The sequence below is a fragment of the Mytilus californianus genome, unplaced genomic scaffold (assembly GCF_021869535.1).
Source record: "Mytilus californianus isolate M0D057914Y unplaced genomic scaffold, xbMytCali1.0.p SCAF_12, whole genome shotgun sequence".
Lineage (NCBI taxonomy): Eukaryota > Metazoa > Mollusca > Bivalvia > Mytilida > Mytilidae > Mytilus > Mytilus californianus.
Genome location: NW_026262604.1, coordinates 37,044,090 through 37,062,889, shown reverse-complemented (window position 1 = coordinate 37,062,889; position 18,800 = coordinate 37,044,090). Strand labels below are relative to the sequence as shown.

Sequence of the window (18,800 nt, the reverse complement as noted above, 5' to 3'; positions counted from 1 at the left end):
ACAAGTTTTTCATGCGCAATTGCGAATGAATTTTTAAACGAGCGTTTTCATTTACATGTACATAAAAATAAGAAGCAGAAGTACGATTGCCAATTAGACAACTCTCCATCAGAAACCAAACGAAATGGAATATATCAAATATAAGTCATCGTGCCCCCTTCAACAATGAGCAAAAATCTTACCGTTTAGCAAGTTATAAAACATTCAATCGTGAAAAGTAATGGCGTGATTCATATTGACAAATATTATATACAGCACCAAACGACAAATATTGAATTACAGACTCCTGACTTAAGACAGGCACACACAAAATTAGGCGCGATTTAACATCTTAGAGGGCGTCCAACTATCTCTTAACCTGGTAGAGTGGTACAATAGAACACAACTCAATGAAAATATGTAGTAGACAATTCACAAAACAAAATGTTAAACAGCAACAAACGACAAGTACTTAATAACAGACTCCTGACTTGAGACAGGCATGTACGGGGTTATATTCTCCCCCAAACCTGGGATAGTAATAAAACAACACAATAAACAATTAACGAAACAAATACGTTAAACAGCATCAAACGACAAGTACTTGTTTAAAGACTCCTGACTTGGGACAGGCACATATAGAATACTTGAATCACTAACACAAGAACACAATAACGATATTTATAGCAAGTTAACTTGATGGAATTTTTCGAAAATATCACAGCAAAGAAAGCTGCGAGTTTTTTTCAATTTCAATGTTATGAGTAAAATTCCATGGGTATCGGCATGAATCTACATTACATTATAATATCACTCTGGAGGAATATACTATTGATTGTTGTTTGCTTAACGCCCTGGTACACGGATCGTATATTAAGGACGATGAACGAAAATAAATCTGCACTGCGGAAATAATTTAAAAGACTACCGCTCAAACAAAACGCGTGTGTTTTTTAGAAGTTTTTTCTAACAATGATTCATTGCTTGTTGCTTCCTTACCGTCCAGTGACAAATACTTCATGCATTTTCAGGTCAACAGTTTTAAAGGATGTTGTTTTAAGCATGCGTAAAAACTTATATGAATCTTGTAAAATATAAACAAAAGTAATTTCAACACTCTTTTTCGTATAAGCATTGCAATTGGCGTTATTAATGGATACACTAAATGTGAAAAATAAAATAAAATGTGTAGTGATAGTTGAATGATTTCTATTGAATGAAAAAATCGCAATACCAACCAATGTCTTACAATTGTTACCAAATGTGAGTGACACTGTCACTACAAACCAGTAAAAGTCTGAAATGGCCTATATCTGTACTCGACTGTACTGATTTTTACTCGACCAGTCTGAATTGGTCTGAAATTTACTTGATAATACTCGACTGTAGTCTGAACCATACTTAACAGTCTGAACTTGTACTCGACCCTTACTCGACCAGTACTTAACCATTTTATATGCGTCTGAACCATGCTCGACCTAGTCTGAACCATACTCGACCTAGTCTGAACCATACTCGACCAAGTCTTAACCAACCTAGACCTATTTTTTGTATCTATCTATTGTATTTCATCAATTTAGGAACTGCTTTTAACAACAGCTATTTCCCCTGGCCAGAAATTTGAACAACAATTTGAAATTAAAAATGTATTCAATATAGCATTGAAACCAAAATTTCACAATAAACATAATATAACTTCATCACCATATTCATCAACACTTATATACATACATATATATATCACCTTTAAAATAAAAATAAAACAAGCTGATCAAATAATCTCAAAACTGAATTGTGACTAATATTTTCAATGTTATTCAAAATTTTTTGAATGTTTCAGATATATTTTATGGTTATTGGACAATTTTCACCATTAACTTAAACCTCGTATAGATTTATGGTGTTAGTCGAGTTAAAATAATAATGCAGTGAACATTTTTTTTATTAAAATATATATAAAATAGCATATAAAGCAACTTAATAAATTTAAAAAATGACACCTTTGTTTTATTAAACCAAGAATTTAATATTATCATGATAATAGAACTTCCATAGTAATCCTGTGATAAACTTTTAAAAAAGGAAATGTGTTCCAAAGTTACAGTTAAAATTTATTTCAATTAAATTTAAATGATTTTTGTCAAAATTAAAGACATGGCATACAAGAAGCACTTTAATAAAGTTTAATTACCTTAGTACATGTGTGTTTTACAGGTAAAAAGAAAGCCTTATTTTTCTTAAACTCGTGTACATGTATTACTTATCTAGTGAATTCAAAAGGCCTTGCGATTTAAGTTTCACAGGATGTTGCAATTTTGAATGAATGTTATTTAGAATTTAATACTCTCTGACCAGGTGTGATCTTTTTCATGAGTTTGCCCCAAGCAGGAGGTATTACTTTATACTTCACCACTAATCAGAAGAACAATTTTATTAATTTCTTTAATTTTCATCCCTTTTTGATATATATTGTATATAATATATCCCAAATTATAATAATAGATATATTTCTAAAATAAGGTTAAACAATTTCAGTGATTTTGTTGGCTGTTGTTACCTCATTAAAAAGATAATTATATAACTATTGTACATTTTTTGTATGTATCCATGAAACCTATGTAGTTTTTATTTAGGAATTTAGGAAAATTAATTTAAAAAAAAACACATGCCAAACAAGAAGCACCTTAATAAGGTTTAATTACCCTCAGTATAGGTGTGGTTTTTAGGTAAAAGAAAATCTTTTTTTAACAAAACTCTAAAACTTTAAAATTGATATAATTAAATTATTATATAAGATAATTTGATTTAACTATATAATATAATTTGATTTAACTATCTCTATTCGATAAATCTGAGAATCATGTAAGAATGTAAAAATCTGTTTTTATAATATATCTTTATTTTATTGTGGCTGTTGTCATGTCAGTAAAAAAGAAATTTATTTTAACAGTTAAAGTTTAGAAAAAGTAGAGGTTATTTGGTCAAGTATGGTTCAGACTGGTCGAGTATTGTTCAGACCTTTGGTCGAGTATGGTTAAGACTGAAAAAAATAGGTCGAGTACAGGTCGAGAATGGGTTAAGACTGTTTCAGACTGGTCGAGTAATAGTTCAGACTATTTTCAATGGCAAAGATAAGGGTCAAGTACAAATCAGTACAGTCGAGTATGGTTAAGACTGGGGTCGAGTAATGTCGAGTAAAATTCAGACCAATTCAGACTGGTCGAGTAAAAATCAGTACAGTCGAGTACAGATATAGGCCATTTCAGACTTTTACTCGTTTGTAGTGTGTTCAAATAATAATTCAGTGAAATAGTACAAATCACAAACTATTGTCCTTATATGCTTAAACTGTTCCGTATCTTTTCATTTCAGCTTCTAGTTCATGTCCACAGATAGATTTTATGTGTACATGCGTAACCTGGCAAAATGGTTGTTTTGTATGTCCTTCGCCGTGTCCAGGTTTGTTTATCGCGAGTATGTTTTACCTACTTGAAAATATTAAATTGACGTAAGACGAGAAATTTTACAAATAAAAGAAAATCTTTGCCGAAAGCATTAAACTCCGTGTACTTTTGTTTTCGTTTTTGTTTGTATTATGTTCTGTTTTCATGTGGATGTGTGTGTTTTTTGTGTTATTATTTCGTTGGTATTTTTTAAAATTTTTATGTGGATTCCGGGTAATTTAATACCATATATGTGTGGCATTTATTTGATTTTTCTCTATAATTGTGTGGTTCAAGAAACATTTGTTGCAGTGAAAACTATACAACTTGTTCGTTTATTGTTTTGAACACTACACAAGCCGTTATATTGCTGTTTTGAATAATTTTGGTTGTCATGTCTTTTTGAATAATTTTGGTTGTCATGTTTTTTTTTACTGTACTTGACGTTAATGCATGCAATCTACTACGAAATACAAACCCCGACATAAGAGTGTAGATCGTCATGATTCAATCTTATGAAATGAATATCAATACATCTGTTAACCTACTTCGGGTTGAAGAAAATTTTTACGGACAGTCTGTAACTGTTTGAAAATTGAGAACCCAAAAAAACAGACCAAAATTGATCTTTTATTTTGTTTTTGAATGTTCCAAATCAATCGAAGTCTTATACATGTACATGTATACGTGGACTTGCATAAGGTCGACTACTGTCCGACGCAGCTCATATAATATTAACTGGTTTATATACCGTTATAAGTGGTAGTATTAAATATCCTTTAAATGTCCTTCCGTTAGTTCACTAATCGAGATAAAATAGTGAAAGAGTTCTACATAAACATGTGTCTTTCCAAAAGCAGGAACCAAGTTATTTGATGTGTTTTGTTTTATCTTTATGTGTAAGTTGTCTTTTTACGAAATTGTGTGTTGATTGCATATCTTTGATATTTTTTGTTAAATTCTTTTACTACTTTTCTAGACTCGGGGCAATATAAAGCTTGATATAGTGTACACATGTTTGTGTTTTATTATTAAAAACATTATATTGACTTCTATGTGTATTTTGATTGTTTGTATTGTTTGGTTGCTGTATGACTGACGTACACGCACATATATCACCTCCTGTTATTTGTAAAATCTAAACTGAGATTCGCTTTTGGATAAAAATAGTACTTAGTTATACCTTTTTGTATTTTATATTCAGTATGGTGATACAAATACAATTATCACAATTCAACTTGAACGTTTTCACAATTGATTTGCTTTGTTTGTAAACATTGATCAAGTGTGAACTACACGCTCTGAGGTCTGAACAATTTCTAAACGTTAACCTATAGTTTTACGGAAGTACATTTTTTTGAAATTCTAAGCAAGAACAGTATTTTAGGTGGACAACCGAATACATTTGGAAGTTTTGTATCAGGTGGTTTAAGTGCAAATCTTAATCCTACTCAATCCCCTCAGTCTGGATCTCAGCAGTCATCTGGATCACAGCAGTCTGGATCACAGACCACATGTGCTATGCAGCAGGAAATTACATCAGATTCAAAAACCAGTTCGCAGCAGTTATCTGCCTCAGGACACCGTATGTTTTTATTCATAAGAACACATAATATACGTCGTCATTTATAAATAGTTCAAACATATACTCAGTATGAAATACTAAATTATAAGTTAAAAGATGCACACAGTTGCTAGTACCCCCCCCCCCCCCCCCCCTCCTCCAAAAAAAATGAAAGAAAAAGAAATGAGAGAATTGACTCTGAACGCTAAGCAAATTCAAACAATCACCCACATCACAGTTATACCAAATTATCCCTGTAACAAAAAGGGCATTTCAACAACACAAAATACTTTCAGACCATTGAAGTATTGCTTTAATCATAATTTGAAATAACTTCAATGTGTTTAATGAGAATGTTTATCGTGTGTTAACCAATAGTACATGTTTTTTCCACAGTATGCAATCCATCTCCTGTTAACTGTATCACTGGTATAACAATTGATTCTCAAGGATGTCCTATATGCAATCAGGCAGGCAATGGTCAAAACTCGCGTAAGTTAACGAAGAAAAAAACACAGTGTTTTTACGATATTTGGCATACGAAATATTGGGCATACGTGATCAGTGAGACAGCAACCAGACAACATAACAAATCAAACCACCCACATGTTACCACAATGCTTAATATACTATAACAAAACACATCTGACTATGTAATTCCTCTCCTGTTAACTGTTTTACTGGTAAGACAATTGATTCTCAGGGATGCCCTATATGCAATCAGGCAGGCGATCAAAGCAAGCGTAAGTTGAATATAAAAATAACAAAGTTTGTATAATGCTATTTGTAAAAAGAGACATTTGACATGAAGCATTGAGACAACAAAAGACAACATAACAAATCAAAACTCCCACAAGTCAGCACAATGAATATAACAAAAGACATCTGTATATACAGTACAATATCTTGATCGCCTCGGGTATAGATAGGTTGATACTTATTTTCATTTCTTGCTTTTTCATGTGACATACTATGTTATAATAATTGTCTAAATGACAAAGTCCTTTATTGTCGGTAGAGTAAATATCAAAATGAGTATATATCAAACCATTCATTTTTGCAGTTCTTTGAAGACAAAGAGAATGCGCGGTACATTTGTTTTCTTTATTACTAATTCTATAATGCATAGTACTATTACTACTTTTGGAGTTTTGTTAAGATAAGGCTAACACTGTTTCTGTTTAAAATTAAAGCTTACACAGGAACTGGACAAGGTGGAACTAACTGTCCCAAGCTTGATATGTCCAAGTGTCCATTAACAATGTGTGTGGATCCAAGCACTGGATGTCCAACCTGTGACTGTAATAAAGGTAAACAACAAGTCAAATGTTATTGTTTGTATATAAAAGAATAGGAAGATGTAATATGATTGCCAATGACACAACTCTCCACCAGAGACTAAATGACATAAAAGTTATCAACTATAGGTCAGTGTACGGCTTTTAACAATAAGCAAAACCCATACCGCAAAGTCAGCTATAAAAGGTCCGACATAAAGAATGTAAAACAATTCAATCGAAAAATTAACGGCCTGATTTATGTACAAAACAATGAACAAAAAATAAATATAATATACAGCAACAAACGTCTACCGTTGAATTACAGGCTCCGGACTTGGGATAGGCACATACAGAATGTTGTGGGGTTAAACGTTTGCGGGCGCCCAATCCTCTCCTTAACGCAGAACAGTGGTGTAACAGCAAAACATATGAACAAACTATAAAAATCAGTTGAAAAGGGCTTAACTCAACAGATCGATACAAACTTAAAAACTAGTTACAAAAACTCAGACCGGAAGTGGCAGATAATGTATACACCCCACAATAAAAAAAAACACTAACATATCCAACTATAGCAGTCATCACGTGACATTGGCGACGTCACACATCACCCGTATCATGCCCAAGTAAAATGTATAGAAATGCACAGGGGCTTTCAGGAATCGATAAAATAGATTACTTTAAGTTCATGATAAAAAAAGTGTGGAAATATATAGTAATTCCTCATATATTTAGAAATATATTTATGCCTTTTGGAAAAGTTTAAATTTTGGTCTTCTCCCTTCCAAATGCTTTTGAAAATTTGTCTTGTTGCCTCGATAATTCACACTGTTAAATCATCCAACTCCGATAAATATTGGATTTTCTGTCGTGTTAAACCTAAAATTGCGATTTAAACAAAACAGATGGAAAAATTGTGGAAATATGTGCTTATTACTATATTCATAAATATTTGAAATATCGTACACGCAATAGTTTAATTTTTTATTACGTCCCTTCCAAATTGATTTGAAAATAAGCTATTTTCAGAAAATCGGGTTTTATTTTTCAAGATGGCGACTACATTGACAGCGTGGGCCGACTTGGTAAATATATATTTTGTAAGATTGTTACAATGAAAATCAAATAACTGTTGGATGCTCGCGTTTTCAATCATTGTCCTACCTTAAAGCAGCATAGAATCAAACATTGGTTCCATTTAATAAAGCTGGTACATGCTGTTGTTTTTTTATAAAAATTTTAAAAAATGGCGACTAAATAATTTTCAAACGTAGACGATGTTCGACACCTATTTTGTCCATGCAAATAATTCAATTTAATTTCACTGTTTATATTGCAATTAAATATGACACGTTATTGTCACTATAATGATAGCCAAGGACATAGCTAGACTTAGGAGATATTAAGTCATAACATCAACGTGATCAAAGAAAACAAACATGGCACCTAATCACGATGTAAGTTTTGACAATACCTATGTAGATGTATGTTTTGACAATACCTATGTTGATTAGTGTTGTCAGATTCTCAATGAAATTCATTACGATATTATTTTATATTTATAAAAGAAGACCTCGAATGGATATTAACCGAGGTGAAATAACTATATTTTTCAATTTTCTTTAAACCATTCATCGGGTAACTAGTAAATTTTACATAATCCTAATTAAACCAGTAACATGCAGAGTTATCGAACGTAATTATGACTGGAATAGTTGCATATGGTACATATCTGAGAGTACTCGCAGTTACTGACAGTTAGTTCAAAGCCAATAACAACTAACAAAAGAAGTCATGTTTCTAAGACTGAAATATCAATCAGTACAGACAGATTGTAGAACCGTGAATGTGCATATGTATATACCAATAATATCTAGTTTGGTTTTAATTTACTGATAACAAAATCAATATTTATAGCTATAAAAACAATATTCAAAGATCTAGTTTCAGTGTTGAATTGGTAACCTTTTAGAATAAGTTTATTTGAAGGATCAATACGTGTACACGGATCGTATTTCAATTTTAAGGGCTCGGTAAACAACATCTCCGTAAAATTTAGGATATGCTATCCTGTTTGAATCAAGTTTATTCAACAGGAACAGCCAAACTTCTAAACATGTGTATCTATAGAAGAATTTAGTAAAGGTTTTAGGTAATTTGTGGTAATGAAATCCCTGACTTAATAAATAACCAGTAATACATAGATTAAATTCATTGAAATCCAAAACGTCGCTACAGACACGAATTAAATAGTTTGTTGTACTTTCCAAAATGTTTTTGGTTCCTATTTTTCAACTCCCTCGGGCAAGGTTGACAAGAGTGAAATTCGGATATTTTATTCAGGGGTATTTTGGTCATATACTAATACTCCAACTGGCTTTCAAATGTTTCGGTTTGAACGTTCAGGATGATGGATAATAAAGAAAAGCCTTTCGGACGTACGAAATTTATAGATAGCTTATTCAATTTAACTCTAAAATAACTCAACCTGCAACTAATTGCAACACAAGATTTTTTAAAGTGCAAATTAGAATGCATACTAAAAATATACATTAAAATAATTTGAGGAAAAGGTTATTTTGGGGTAAAGTTTGTGGTACAAATAGGTAAAGAAGAAAAACTGTTATTTATGGTTACATTTTAAGGCTGATACAAAAATGTAGTTTGGTGAAGACATGAAACCCTATCTTATCAATTTTAAGGCTGATACAAAAATGTTGTTTGGTGAAGACATGACACCCTATCTTATCATTGTGTTATGCAATCTACTAGCAATTAGAATTCATATGAATGTAATTTTGAAGTGAAATGTGTGATTTTTAGAGAACAATTGCTGAAAACTGTAAATGAAGTAAAGCTCGATTATTTATGGTTAAAACTTTTGAAGTTGGATCTTTAACGATTGTTATAGTTAAATCAGAATAGATTGATATAATTCATTTTACATTATAATCATACTGATGAAGGATATCTGTTATCCGAAATATTTATAGATACTTACATTTAATGTTTCCTTTTTTAATAATGTGTTAGATGTCCTTGTTTAATTCCTACGAGAAGGTAACACCTCCCAAAACTTTGTTTTTATCAGCTATAGTTAGAGGAGGGGATAAGGCGTCTGTGCAATGCAAGGCGGTGTTGTCGTAGAAGTGAGAAATAAAAAGTACAGGTTTCAGCCCCGCTTGGGGAGAAAGTAAAGAATCAGATCTTATCTAACATCGTAAGGTTGATTTTCAAGGCACTTTATATATATATATATACAACTCGTCTAAACATCAGCCCAACAATGTTAGATCTGTAAATTTGCTTTCGCAAATTTTTTGTTCTTCCCTCGCCGGGATTCGAACTCATGCTACTGAGATATCGTGACACCAAATCGCCTGCACTGTATCCGACGCGCTAGACCATTCGACCACCTAGGCTTCACAATAATGAAGCTTTCGGTGACCGTGTGTTACCATTCCTCGTCAGTTTTAATCTAGCGTCGTAATACAGTACATGATATATAAGGCATGAAGATGGGATTGTTACAGATCAGCTGAAATATCTATTGTAAAGGATCCTACAAATTAATGCAAGATACAGTCATAGAAATAATTATATTTATAAGTACGTCTGAACCAGTTACAACTCTACAACAGATTTATCCATCGGATCACCAGCAGTGATGGTGATACATGGTTGTGTACATTCTGTATATACAACTCGTCTAAACATCAGCCCAACAATATTAGATATATATATATATATATGTTTTGCATGCACACGTATAAAAATTGCGGTTTTTATCCAACGCAATAATAGGTTTGAACGTTGTTTTCAATTTAGACTTATTTATATTTTTTCGTTTGGGCTTGTATTATATTTGCCTTTGGGTTTATATGATCCGTTCATCCAATTTCGACTCTTCAAAATTCAAGAGTCTATCCTAAATTAAGGTAAATTATATGGCCTTCCAAATACCGTTTCGATTCCTAATATCACTGAAGAGACATTTATTGTCGAAATCCGGATATGGTGTACAAATTTTTGCACCTCAATGTTTGCGGTATACCATCTTTTTCGCAAGTTTATTGTTTTCTGTTTGGTATTAAATTGATAATAAAGATCCATTTTGTTACATCTTGTGATTCGTTCATTTGGCAATCGCCAATGGCAGTCAGCAGGGTTTAAGATCATCCGTTGTTCGACCTGTTTGTCAAATGCGTTTTGTTTAAATATACTTTTTCACTTTTTTGGTCTTTAAGTAAATGTTTTTTGTGCTGTATTAAGACCCGTCTACCAAGAAATATGTTTTGCATGCACGCGTATAAAAATTGCGGTTTTTATCCAACGCAATCATAGGTTTGAACGTTGTTTTCAATTTAGACTTATTTAAATTTTTCGTTTAGGCTTGTATTATATTTGCCTTCTGGTTTAAATGATCCGTTCATCCTGTATTTCGACTCTTCAAAATTCAAGAGTCTATCGGTAAATTATAATGCCTTCAAAATACCGTTTCGATTCCAAACATCACTGAAGAGACATTAATAGTCGAAATCCGGATATGGTGTACAAATTTTTGCACCTCAATGTTTGCGGTATACCATCTTTTCCGCAAGTTTATTGTTTTCTGTTTGGTATTAAATTAATAATTAAGACCCATTTTGTTACATCCTGTGATCCGTTTATTTGGCAATCGCCAATGACAGTCAGCAGGGTTTAAGAACATCCGTTGTTCGACCTGTTAGTCAAATGCGTTTTGTTTAAATATACTTTTTCACCTTTTTGGTCTTTTAGAAAATGTTGTGTGTGCTGTATTTATACCCCTCTACCAAGAAATTTGTTTTTCATGCACACGTATAAAAATTGCGGTTTTTATCCAACGCAATCATAGGTTTGAACGTTGTTTTCAATTTAGACTTATTTATATTTTTTCGTTTGGGCTTGTATTATATTTGCCTTTGGGTTTATATGATCCGTTCATCCTATTTCGACTCTTCAAAATTCAAGAGTCTATCCTAAACTGAGGTAAATTATACGGCCTTCCAAACATCACTGAAAAGACATTAATTGTCGAAATCCGGATATGGTGTACCAATTTTTGCACCTTAATGTTTGCGGTATACCATCTTTTCCGCAAGTTTATTGTTTTCTATTGGTATTAAATTAATAATAAAGATCCATTTTGTTACATCTTGTGATTCGTTTATTTGGCAATTGCCAATGGCCGTCAGCAGGGTTTAGGAACATCCGTTGTTCGACCTGTTAGTCAAATGCGTTTTGTTTAAATTTACTTTTCACTTTTTTGGTCTTTTAGAAAATATTGTTTGTGCTGTATTAAGACCCGTCTACCAAGAAATATGTTTGTGACGTTCCCTTGTCACCATCTTACGGTGTTTATATATCTCAACTTGTACGATTCGCTCGTGTATGTAACAATGTTTTAGATTTTAACGAGAGAAATTTATGTATTACTGAAAAATTATTACACCAGAGTTTTCGATATCACAAACTAGTCAAAACATTTACTAAATTTTATCATCGGTATAAGGACATCATTCGTAAATATAGCTCAACATGCAGACTTCTTATACGTTCAGGTATTTCACATCCAATTTTTTTTGGAAATATTCTTTATAAAGCACTAAAAATGTCAGTATTCACCTTAGAAGCTAACAAAACCTTTAAATAGACTTATTAAGAAGGGATATAGTTACGTTACTGTTGTCAGGTCATTAAAGATTGCATATTTTGGCGTTAATATTGATTCACTTATAGGGTCTTTGCATCGGCACTTAACACATTTATTTAAAAACCAGTTGTTGGCATGACACGGGTTATGTTCTTCTCATATATGTTATGATGCTATGATACTAAACCCCTAACGGGAAGGATTGTGCCTGATATTCATATGATGAAGACATAATCTTTCAATCAGTTTAATTGAAGTCTGGAGCTGGCATGTCAGTTAACTGCTAGTAGTCTGTTGTTATTTATGTATTATTGTCATTTTGTTTATTTTCTTTGGTTACATCTTCTGACATCAGACTCGGACTTCTCTTGAACTGAATTTTAATGTGCGTACTGTTATGCGTTTACTTTTCTACATTGGCTAGAGGTATACGGGGAGGGTTGAGATCTCATAAACATGTTTAGCCCTGCCGCATTTTTGCGCCTGTTCCAAGTCAGGAGCCTCTAGCCTTTGTTAGTCTTGTATTATTTTTAATTTTAGTTTCTTGTGTACAATTTGGAGTTTAGTATGGCGTTCATTATCACTGAACTAGTATATATATTTGTTTAGGGGCCAGCTGAAGGACGCCTCCGGGTGCGGGAATTTCTCGCTGCATTGAAGACCTATTGGTGACCTTCTGCTGTTGTCTGTTCTATGGTCGGGTTGTTGTCTCTTTGACACATTCCCCATTTCCATTCTCAATTTTATTTGCATGCAGGCGTATAAAAATTTCGGTTTTTATCCAACGCAATCATAGGTTTGAATGTTGTTTTCAATTTAGACTTATTTATTTTTTTACTTGGGCTTGTATTATATTTGCCTTCGGGTATATATGATCCGTTCATCCTATTTCGACTCTTCAAAATTCAAGAGTCTATCCTAAATTGAGGTAAAATTATATGGCCTTCCAAATACCGTTTTGATTCCTAACATCACTGAAGAGACATGAATTGTCGAAATCCGGATATGGTGTACACGTTTTTGCGGCTCAATGTTTCCGGTATACCATTTTTTCTGCAAGTTTATTGTTTTCTGTTTGGTATTAAATTAATAATAAAGATTCATTTTGTTACATCCTGTGATCCGTTAATTTGGCAATCGCCAATGACAGTCAGCAGGGTTTAAGAACATCCGTTTATCGACCTGTTAGTCAAATGCGTTTTGTTTAAATATACTTTTCACTTTTTTGGTCTTTAAGAAAATGTTGTTTGTGCTGTATTAAGACCCGTCTACCAAGAAATATGTTTTGCATCCACGCGTATAAAAATTGCGGTTTTTATTCAACGCAATATTAGGTTTGAACGTTGTTTTCAATTTAGACTTATTTATTTTTTAACTTGGGCTTGTATTATATTTGCCTTCGGGTATATATGATCCGTTCATCCTATTTAGACTCTTCAAAATTCAAGAGTCTATCCTAAATTGAGGTAAAATTATATGGCCTTCCAAATACCGTTTCGATTCCTAACATCACTGAAGAGACATGAATTGTCGAAATCCGGATATGGTGTACACATTTTTGCGTCTCAATGTTTCCGGTATACCATTTTTTCCGCAAGTTTATTGTTTTCTGTTTGGTATTAAATTAATAATAAAGATTCATTTTGTTACATCCTGTTATCCGTTAATTTGGCAATCGCCAATGACAGTCAGCAGGGTTTAAGAACATCCGTTGTTCGACCTGTTAGTCAAATGCGTTTTGTTTAAATATACTTTTTCACTTTTTTTGTCTTTTAGAAAATGTTGTTTGTGCTGTATTTAGACCACTCTACCAAGAAATTTGTTTTTCATGCACACGTAAAAAAATTGCGGTTTTTAACCAACGCAATCATAGGTTTGAACGTTGTTTTCAATTTAGACTTATTTATATTTTTCGTTTGGGCTTGTATTGTAATTGCCTTCGGGTTTATATGATCCGTTCATCCTATTTCGACTCTTCAAAATTCAAGAGTCTGTCCTAAATTGAGGTAAATTATACGGCCTTCCAAATACCGTTTCGATTCCTAACAACACTGAAAAGACAAATTGTCCAAATCCGGATATGGTGTACCAATTTTTGCACCTTAATGTTTGCGGTATACCATCTTTTCCGCAAGTTTATTGTTTTCTATTGGTATTAAATTAATAATAAAGATCTAATTTGTTGCATCTTGTGATTCGTTTATTTGGCAATTGCCAATGTCAGTCAGCAGTGTTTAGGAACATCCGTTGTTCGACCTGTTAGACAAATGCGTTTTGTTTAAATATACTTTTCACTTTTTTGGTCTTTAAGAAAATGTTGTTTGTGCTGTATTTAGATCACTCTACCAAGAAATTTGTTTTGCATGCACACGTATAAAAATTGCGGTTTTTATCCAATATATATATACAAGTCTAAATTGAAAACAACGTTCAAACCTATGATTGCGTTGGATAAAAATATATATACAGGTCTAAATTGAAAACAACGGTCAAACCTATGATTGCATTGAATAAAAACCGCAATTTTATATGTATATATTTTCCTCAGTATCAATAATAATCTTATTTATGGGTGATATATGTGGTTTCATAAACACATTTCAAAAACCTGAAGAAAAATGGTTATTTCTAGTTTGATTTGTTTTAAGTAAGCTTTTTTGAATTATATTTTATCTTATGCTTGTTATGTATTGCCTTATTTATACTTCTAGATATATTAAGCAAATATGTTCAATTGTGGTTCAAAAATAACTTTAAATCAGTTTGGTTACTTAGGTTGATTTTGTCATATTAATCGTTAAAAAATTTTTTTCTCTTGTGTCATTGCTTCATCATTGACGGTATTCCTCATTTTGGTATTTTTTATTAGCTACGTTTACAACATTTGAATAACATTAAGTCACAGTTAAAGATGATGTGATTGTAGTTTTCTCTTTAACAGTTGATAATGTTATTTGGCAAGCACTGTCAATATCAATGATTAATTTCTGATGTATTCGCTTTTTTAAATTATAGAATATATACACTGAATGAACATGAAAAGTAGATCTTTATTTTTTTTAATTTTAATGGTAGCTTTATTATATGATTATAAGTTTACCTTAAGATCTTGAATTTAGAAGTATTTGTTCCAAAGTGGTCAAATGTGGTAGTTGAATATAAGATGAACAGGGAAAATGTTATCTTACGAAATTCAAAGACAAATATGTGAATTCAGTGGACATTTGCTTACATCGGGTCATTTTGACTCTGGTGGATAGTTACCTCAATGAAAAGCATGCCACAACTTATTTTGATGAGGTTGTTTTCAGACTCGAAAACAATCGGCAGTTCTGCTGGTTTCCTTGGGGGAAATGTCATAAAGAGAGGTACAAGGAATTATCTACACATTTAATGTCGGAATATTCATACAATCAGTAGTCTCAGTCTGAATATATTCCTGTTAAATGAATCGATAGGTTTAAATTTTTTACTTCCTATAGGAAGTGCTGATACCAACCACGCATAATATGTATACCTTGTTGAACCAGTATATGGTGGTCTGAAAAGCAGCTAAATGAAAATGACAAAGAACTAACATGGGTTGTCTATTTAATGAAAATATCATGGCCAAAGAAATATATACAGTAAACCATTACACAGTTCATTCCTTATATATCTTCTGACTTAATGTAATAAATTTTAAACAGCCTAAGCATATCCAAGAACTGTTACCAGAGCATGCATCACTTAACATTTAGTTCCTAAAATTTCGTTTAGTAAGTTTTGTTTGATCTTAAAGTAAGTCTATTGTTTTTTTTTGTCATTTGGGCTGCTCTCTAATTGATCTTAAATATCTTACAATTTCGCTTATTCATAAATATACTCTTTTATAGAAAGAGTGCTTGAAATTCAATGTCAAAGATGCCATTTTTTGATTTCTTGATGCTGACTTGCGTTCAACTAATTCGTATGAAACTCAACACATATATCAATTAAAATACCACTCATGCCAACCTGATATAAATGTTTAGCTTTTATGATCCACTAAATTCTATTAGTGATATTATTTCAAATGTGGGGAGTCTTTTGTTTTCTCTTTTGACGGTCAAACCGTAATTTGTTGAAAAAAATTCTCACTTTGAAAAAAAGAAGATGTCATATGATTGCCAATGAGAAAGCTATCCACAAAAGATAACAATGGTGTGAATGTAAACAACTATAGGTCAATGACTAGCAAAGCCCATTACATACTAGTATATGAAGCTATAAAAGTTCCAGATATTTTGAAATATTAAATAATTCAAACGGGAAGCCCAATGGCCTGATTCATGTTAAAACAATAAAAGGAAAAACAAATATAACAATAAAATGACCACCAATCAATTACAGGCCAATGAGTTGCACATTTATATTATTGCAGGATTGCAAACGCTAAACCCTCTCATTATCAGGGACAGTAAGGAAACAGCACAAAATGATAAAAAACTGTACAAGTCAATTTGAATGGGCTGGACTCAACTGATCCGCACGGAGCATAAAAAACTTTACAAAAAGACACTTGAGTACTCGCGGCTAGTTCAAAGCTGGTTGCTACTAATGAATAATTCATGTTTACCCAGACTAAGATGTAAATCAGTACACATCAGATTAACAGGCAAAGTGAAAAATGAGCTTCAGTGTTGCATCTAAAATAGCTTGAAAAGCTCAAGATTGATTTCGATGGTCTACTGAGATCGATTATAATAACGTGAGTAACTATTGGATTCAGGAGCCTGAAATTCTCACCTTTGAAAAATATTCAACATTATAATCATGAAACACTCACAATTCTTCTTCTTTTGATAAATAAATTGTTGGATTCTAAATCTCTGGAAAGATGTTTGTTACAGATGGGGAAATGAACAAGAAAATGCTGCTTAAGGTTAGAAAAAGTAAATACATTAAAGACTTAGAATTTCAAAAAAATAAGTCTTGCAAAAAACAAATAACATAGAACCAAAAAATGTTTTCCAAAAAACTATGACCCCACCTCACAAAATGATGACCAGTCAGCGCCTAAGCAACAGTGGCAGCATTCTTTCAATTACCGAGTAAGATTGTGACTAAGATGGTCAAATACATTACGTACTGTTTTCCAACTGTAGGTTATACACACTGTTATGTGTTTCATTTGTAATACCTTTTGTATACATGGAGAAAATTATGTGGTTTGTCTTATTATTATGACTGTTTTTTTTAAATACAGATTATTTTTGTATGATTAATTTTTTTTTTCAACTTTGCCAAATAGGATTGATTAATAAAACTCCTTTCCCCAAAATAAAATACATTTCTGTATGATTTTAGTATATTGTACATAGATAGTAACACCACTTGTTTTTCAGAGAAAAAGTTTGTGTTGCAACTAGTTACAGGTTGTTCATCAAATAATTATATTTATGTGTTATTTCATCATCTGTTATCCCTTAAATTGATATGTATTTAATAACATACAACGTGTTATTATGACACTTTCAAAGTAAATCACATGTACGCTTCATCTTTGTTATGATTAATGTGATATTGCCTTAATACTTGCTAAAAAGAATCATATGGTTGAATATGCTTTTCAAATATATCAGGATCGAGAAAGAAAGCTAGAAAGAGAAGATTAACCTCCTAACTTGTGAAATACTATAGATACATAAATTTGTTTTTTTACAGATGATCATAACTGTAGATTAAACGACAAATAAATATTTTTTACTATTTTGTTAAGATTTTATAATGTCACAAAGTATTGAAAAGAATGGTATATACTACTGTCACACTGACAACTCAAGTGGGCAACAACCTTCGCGTTAATCTAAAAAGTCAAATACAGAATAAAATGTTTAGCAATACATCTAGGTTATCATCTTCTCTTATCGCAGGTAAAGTGCCATCCACACAGGCTACCATATCAAAACCAACAACAACACTAGGTCAAATGACGATCACACAGGCTCCAACTAAAACCACACACTCTATAACTTCAACCACACAGACTCCAACAACATCAACACAGGCTTCAACTCCGACGTCACAGGCTCCAATACAGTCCACACGTGGTACACAGCACGCAGTAACACCAGCTTCAAAAAACAGTTTGCAGCAATCATCTTCTTCAGGGAATCGTATGTTTTTTATTCATAATAACAAGTAATATACGTCGTCATTTACATATAGTACACTCTTGTTTTCTGTATGCATGAAATATTACATTTGAAGTTCATAGATGAATCTAGGACCATTTCTGGATCAAATACGCCCCCTGGTTTGGTCGACAAGAAACGCGTCCCCTGCTTTGTATAAAATACCAATCATGTGAATCGACATGACGCCTATGATAAATAGACAGGCACCGTAAACAGAAAAATTATCACAAATACAAAATTTACAAGAATATAGCATGGCTGGAAATATTAAAAGTGTAGTCTCTATACGAGCTCTAGCTCTTTGACAGAATGTCTGTCCAATTGTAGACCGTAGTATTAAACCTTTTAGACAAAAAAAAGAACAGTAAACAACAAAACTGATCACAACATAATATTTAACAGATTCGATTGTAATGCAAACACAACCAGCTGCAAAGAGTTGAACTAAATGACAAAACCTGCGTTGACGCTTGCCATGCGATTTGCTACGCGACCAACTTATCTAATTGTAAAGGTAACTGCTACAAGACAACTTTGAAATGTATTTTTTGTTTGTCATACATTTTGCCACAACTTTCAAAATGCAATTCGTATAATCATATTCAACTTCCTATCGAATTGAACATGCAAAACGGCAGATGTCAAACAGTTTACGTTTCTATAGAATCTTACGAAAGTTGTGCGGCATATGATGTCAATATA

General features: G+C 32.3%; 1 protein-coding gene across 1 annotated transcript; it reads left to right on the top strand.

Annotated features, from left to right (window-relative positions):
- The first annotated feature begins 3,405 nt into the window (after positions 1 to 3,405).
- On the top strand, positions 3,406 to 18,541 carry LOC127721049 (uncharacterized). The gene is made up of 6 exons (XM_052227734.1): positions 3,406 to 3,438; positions 4,797 to 5,007; positions 5,383 to 5,478; positions 6,180 to 6,296; positions 17,835 to 18,011; positions 18,501 to 18,541. The coding sequence occupies exons 1-6, from the start codon at positions 3,406 to 3,408 to the stop codon at positions 18,539 to 18,541; spliced, it is 675 nt and encodes a 224-aa protein (XP_052083694.1).
- The last annotated feature ends 259 nt before the right edge of the window (positions 18,542 to 18,800 follow it).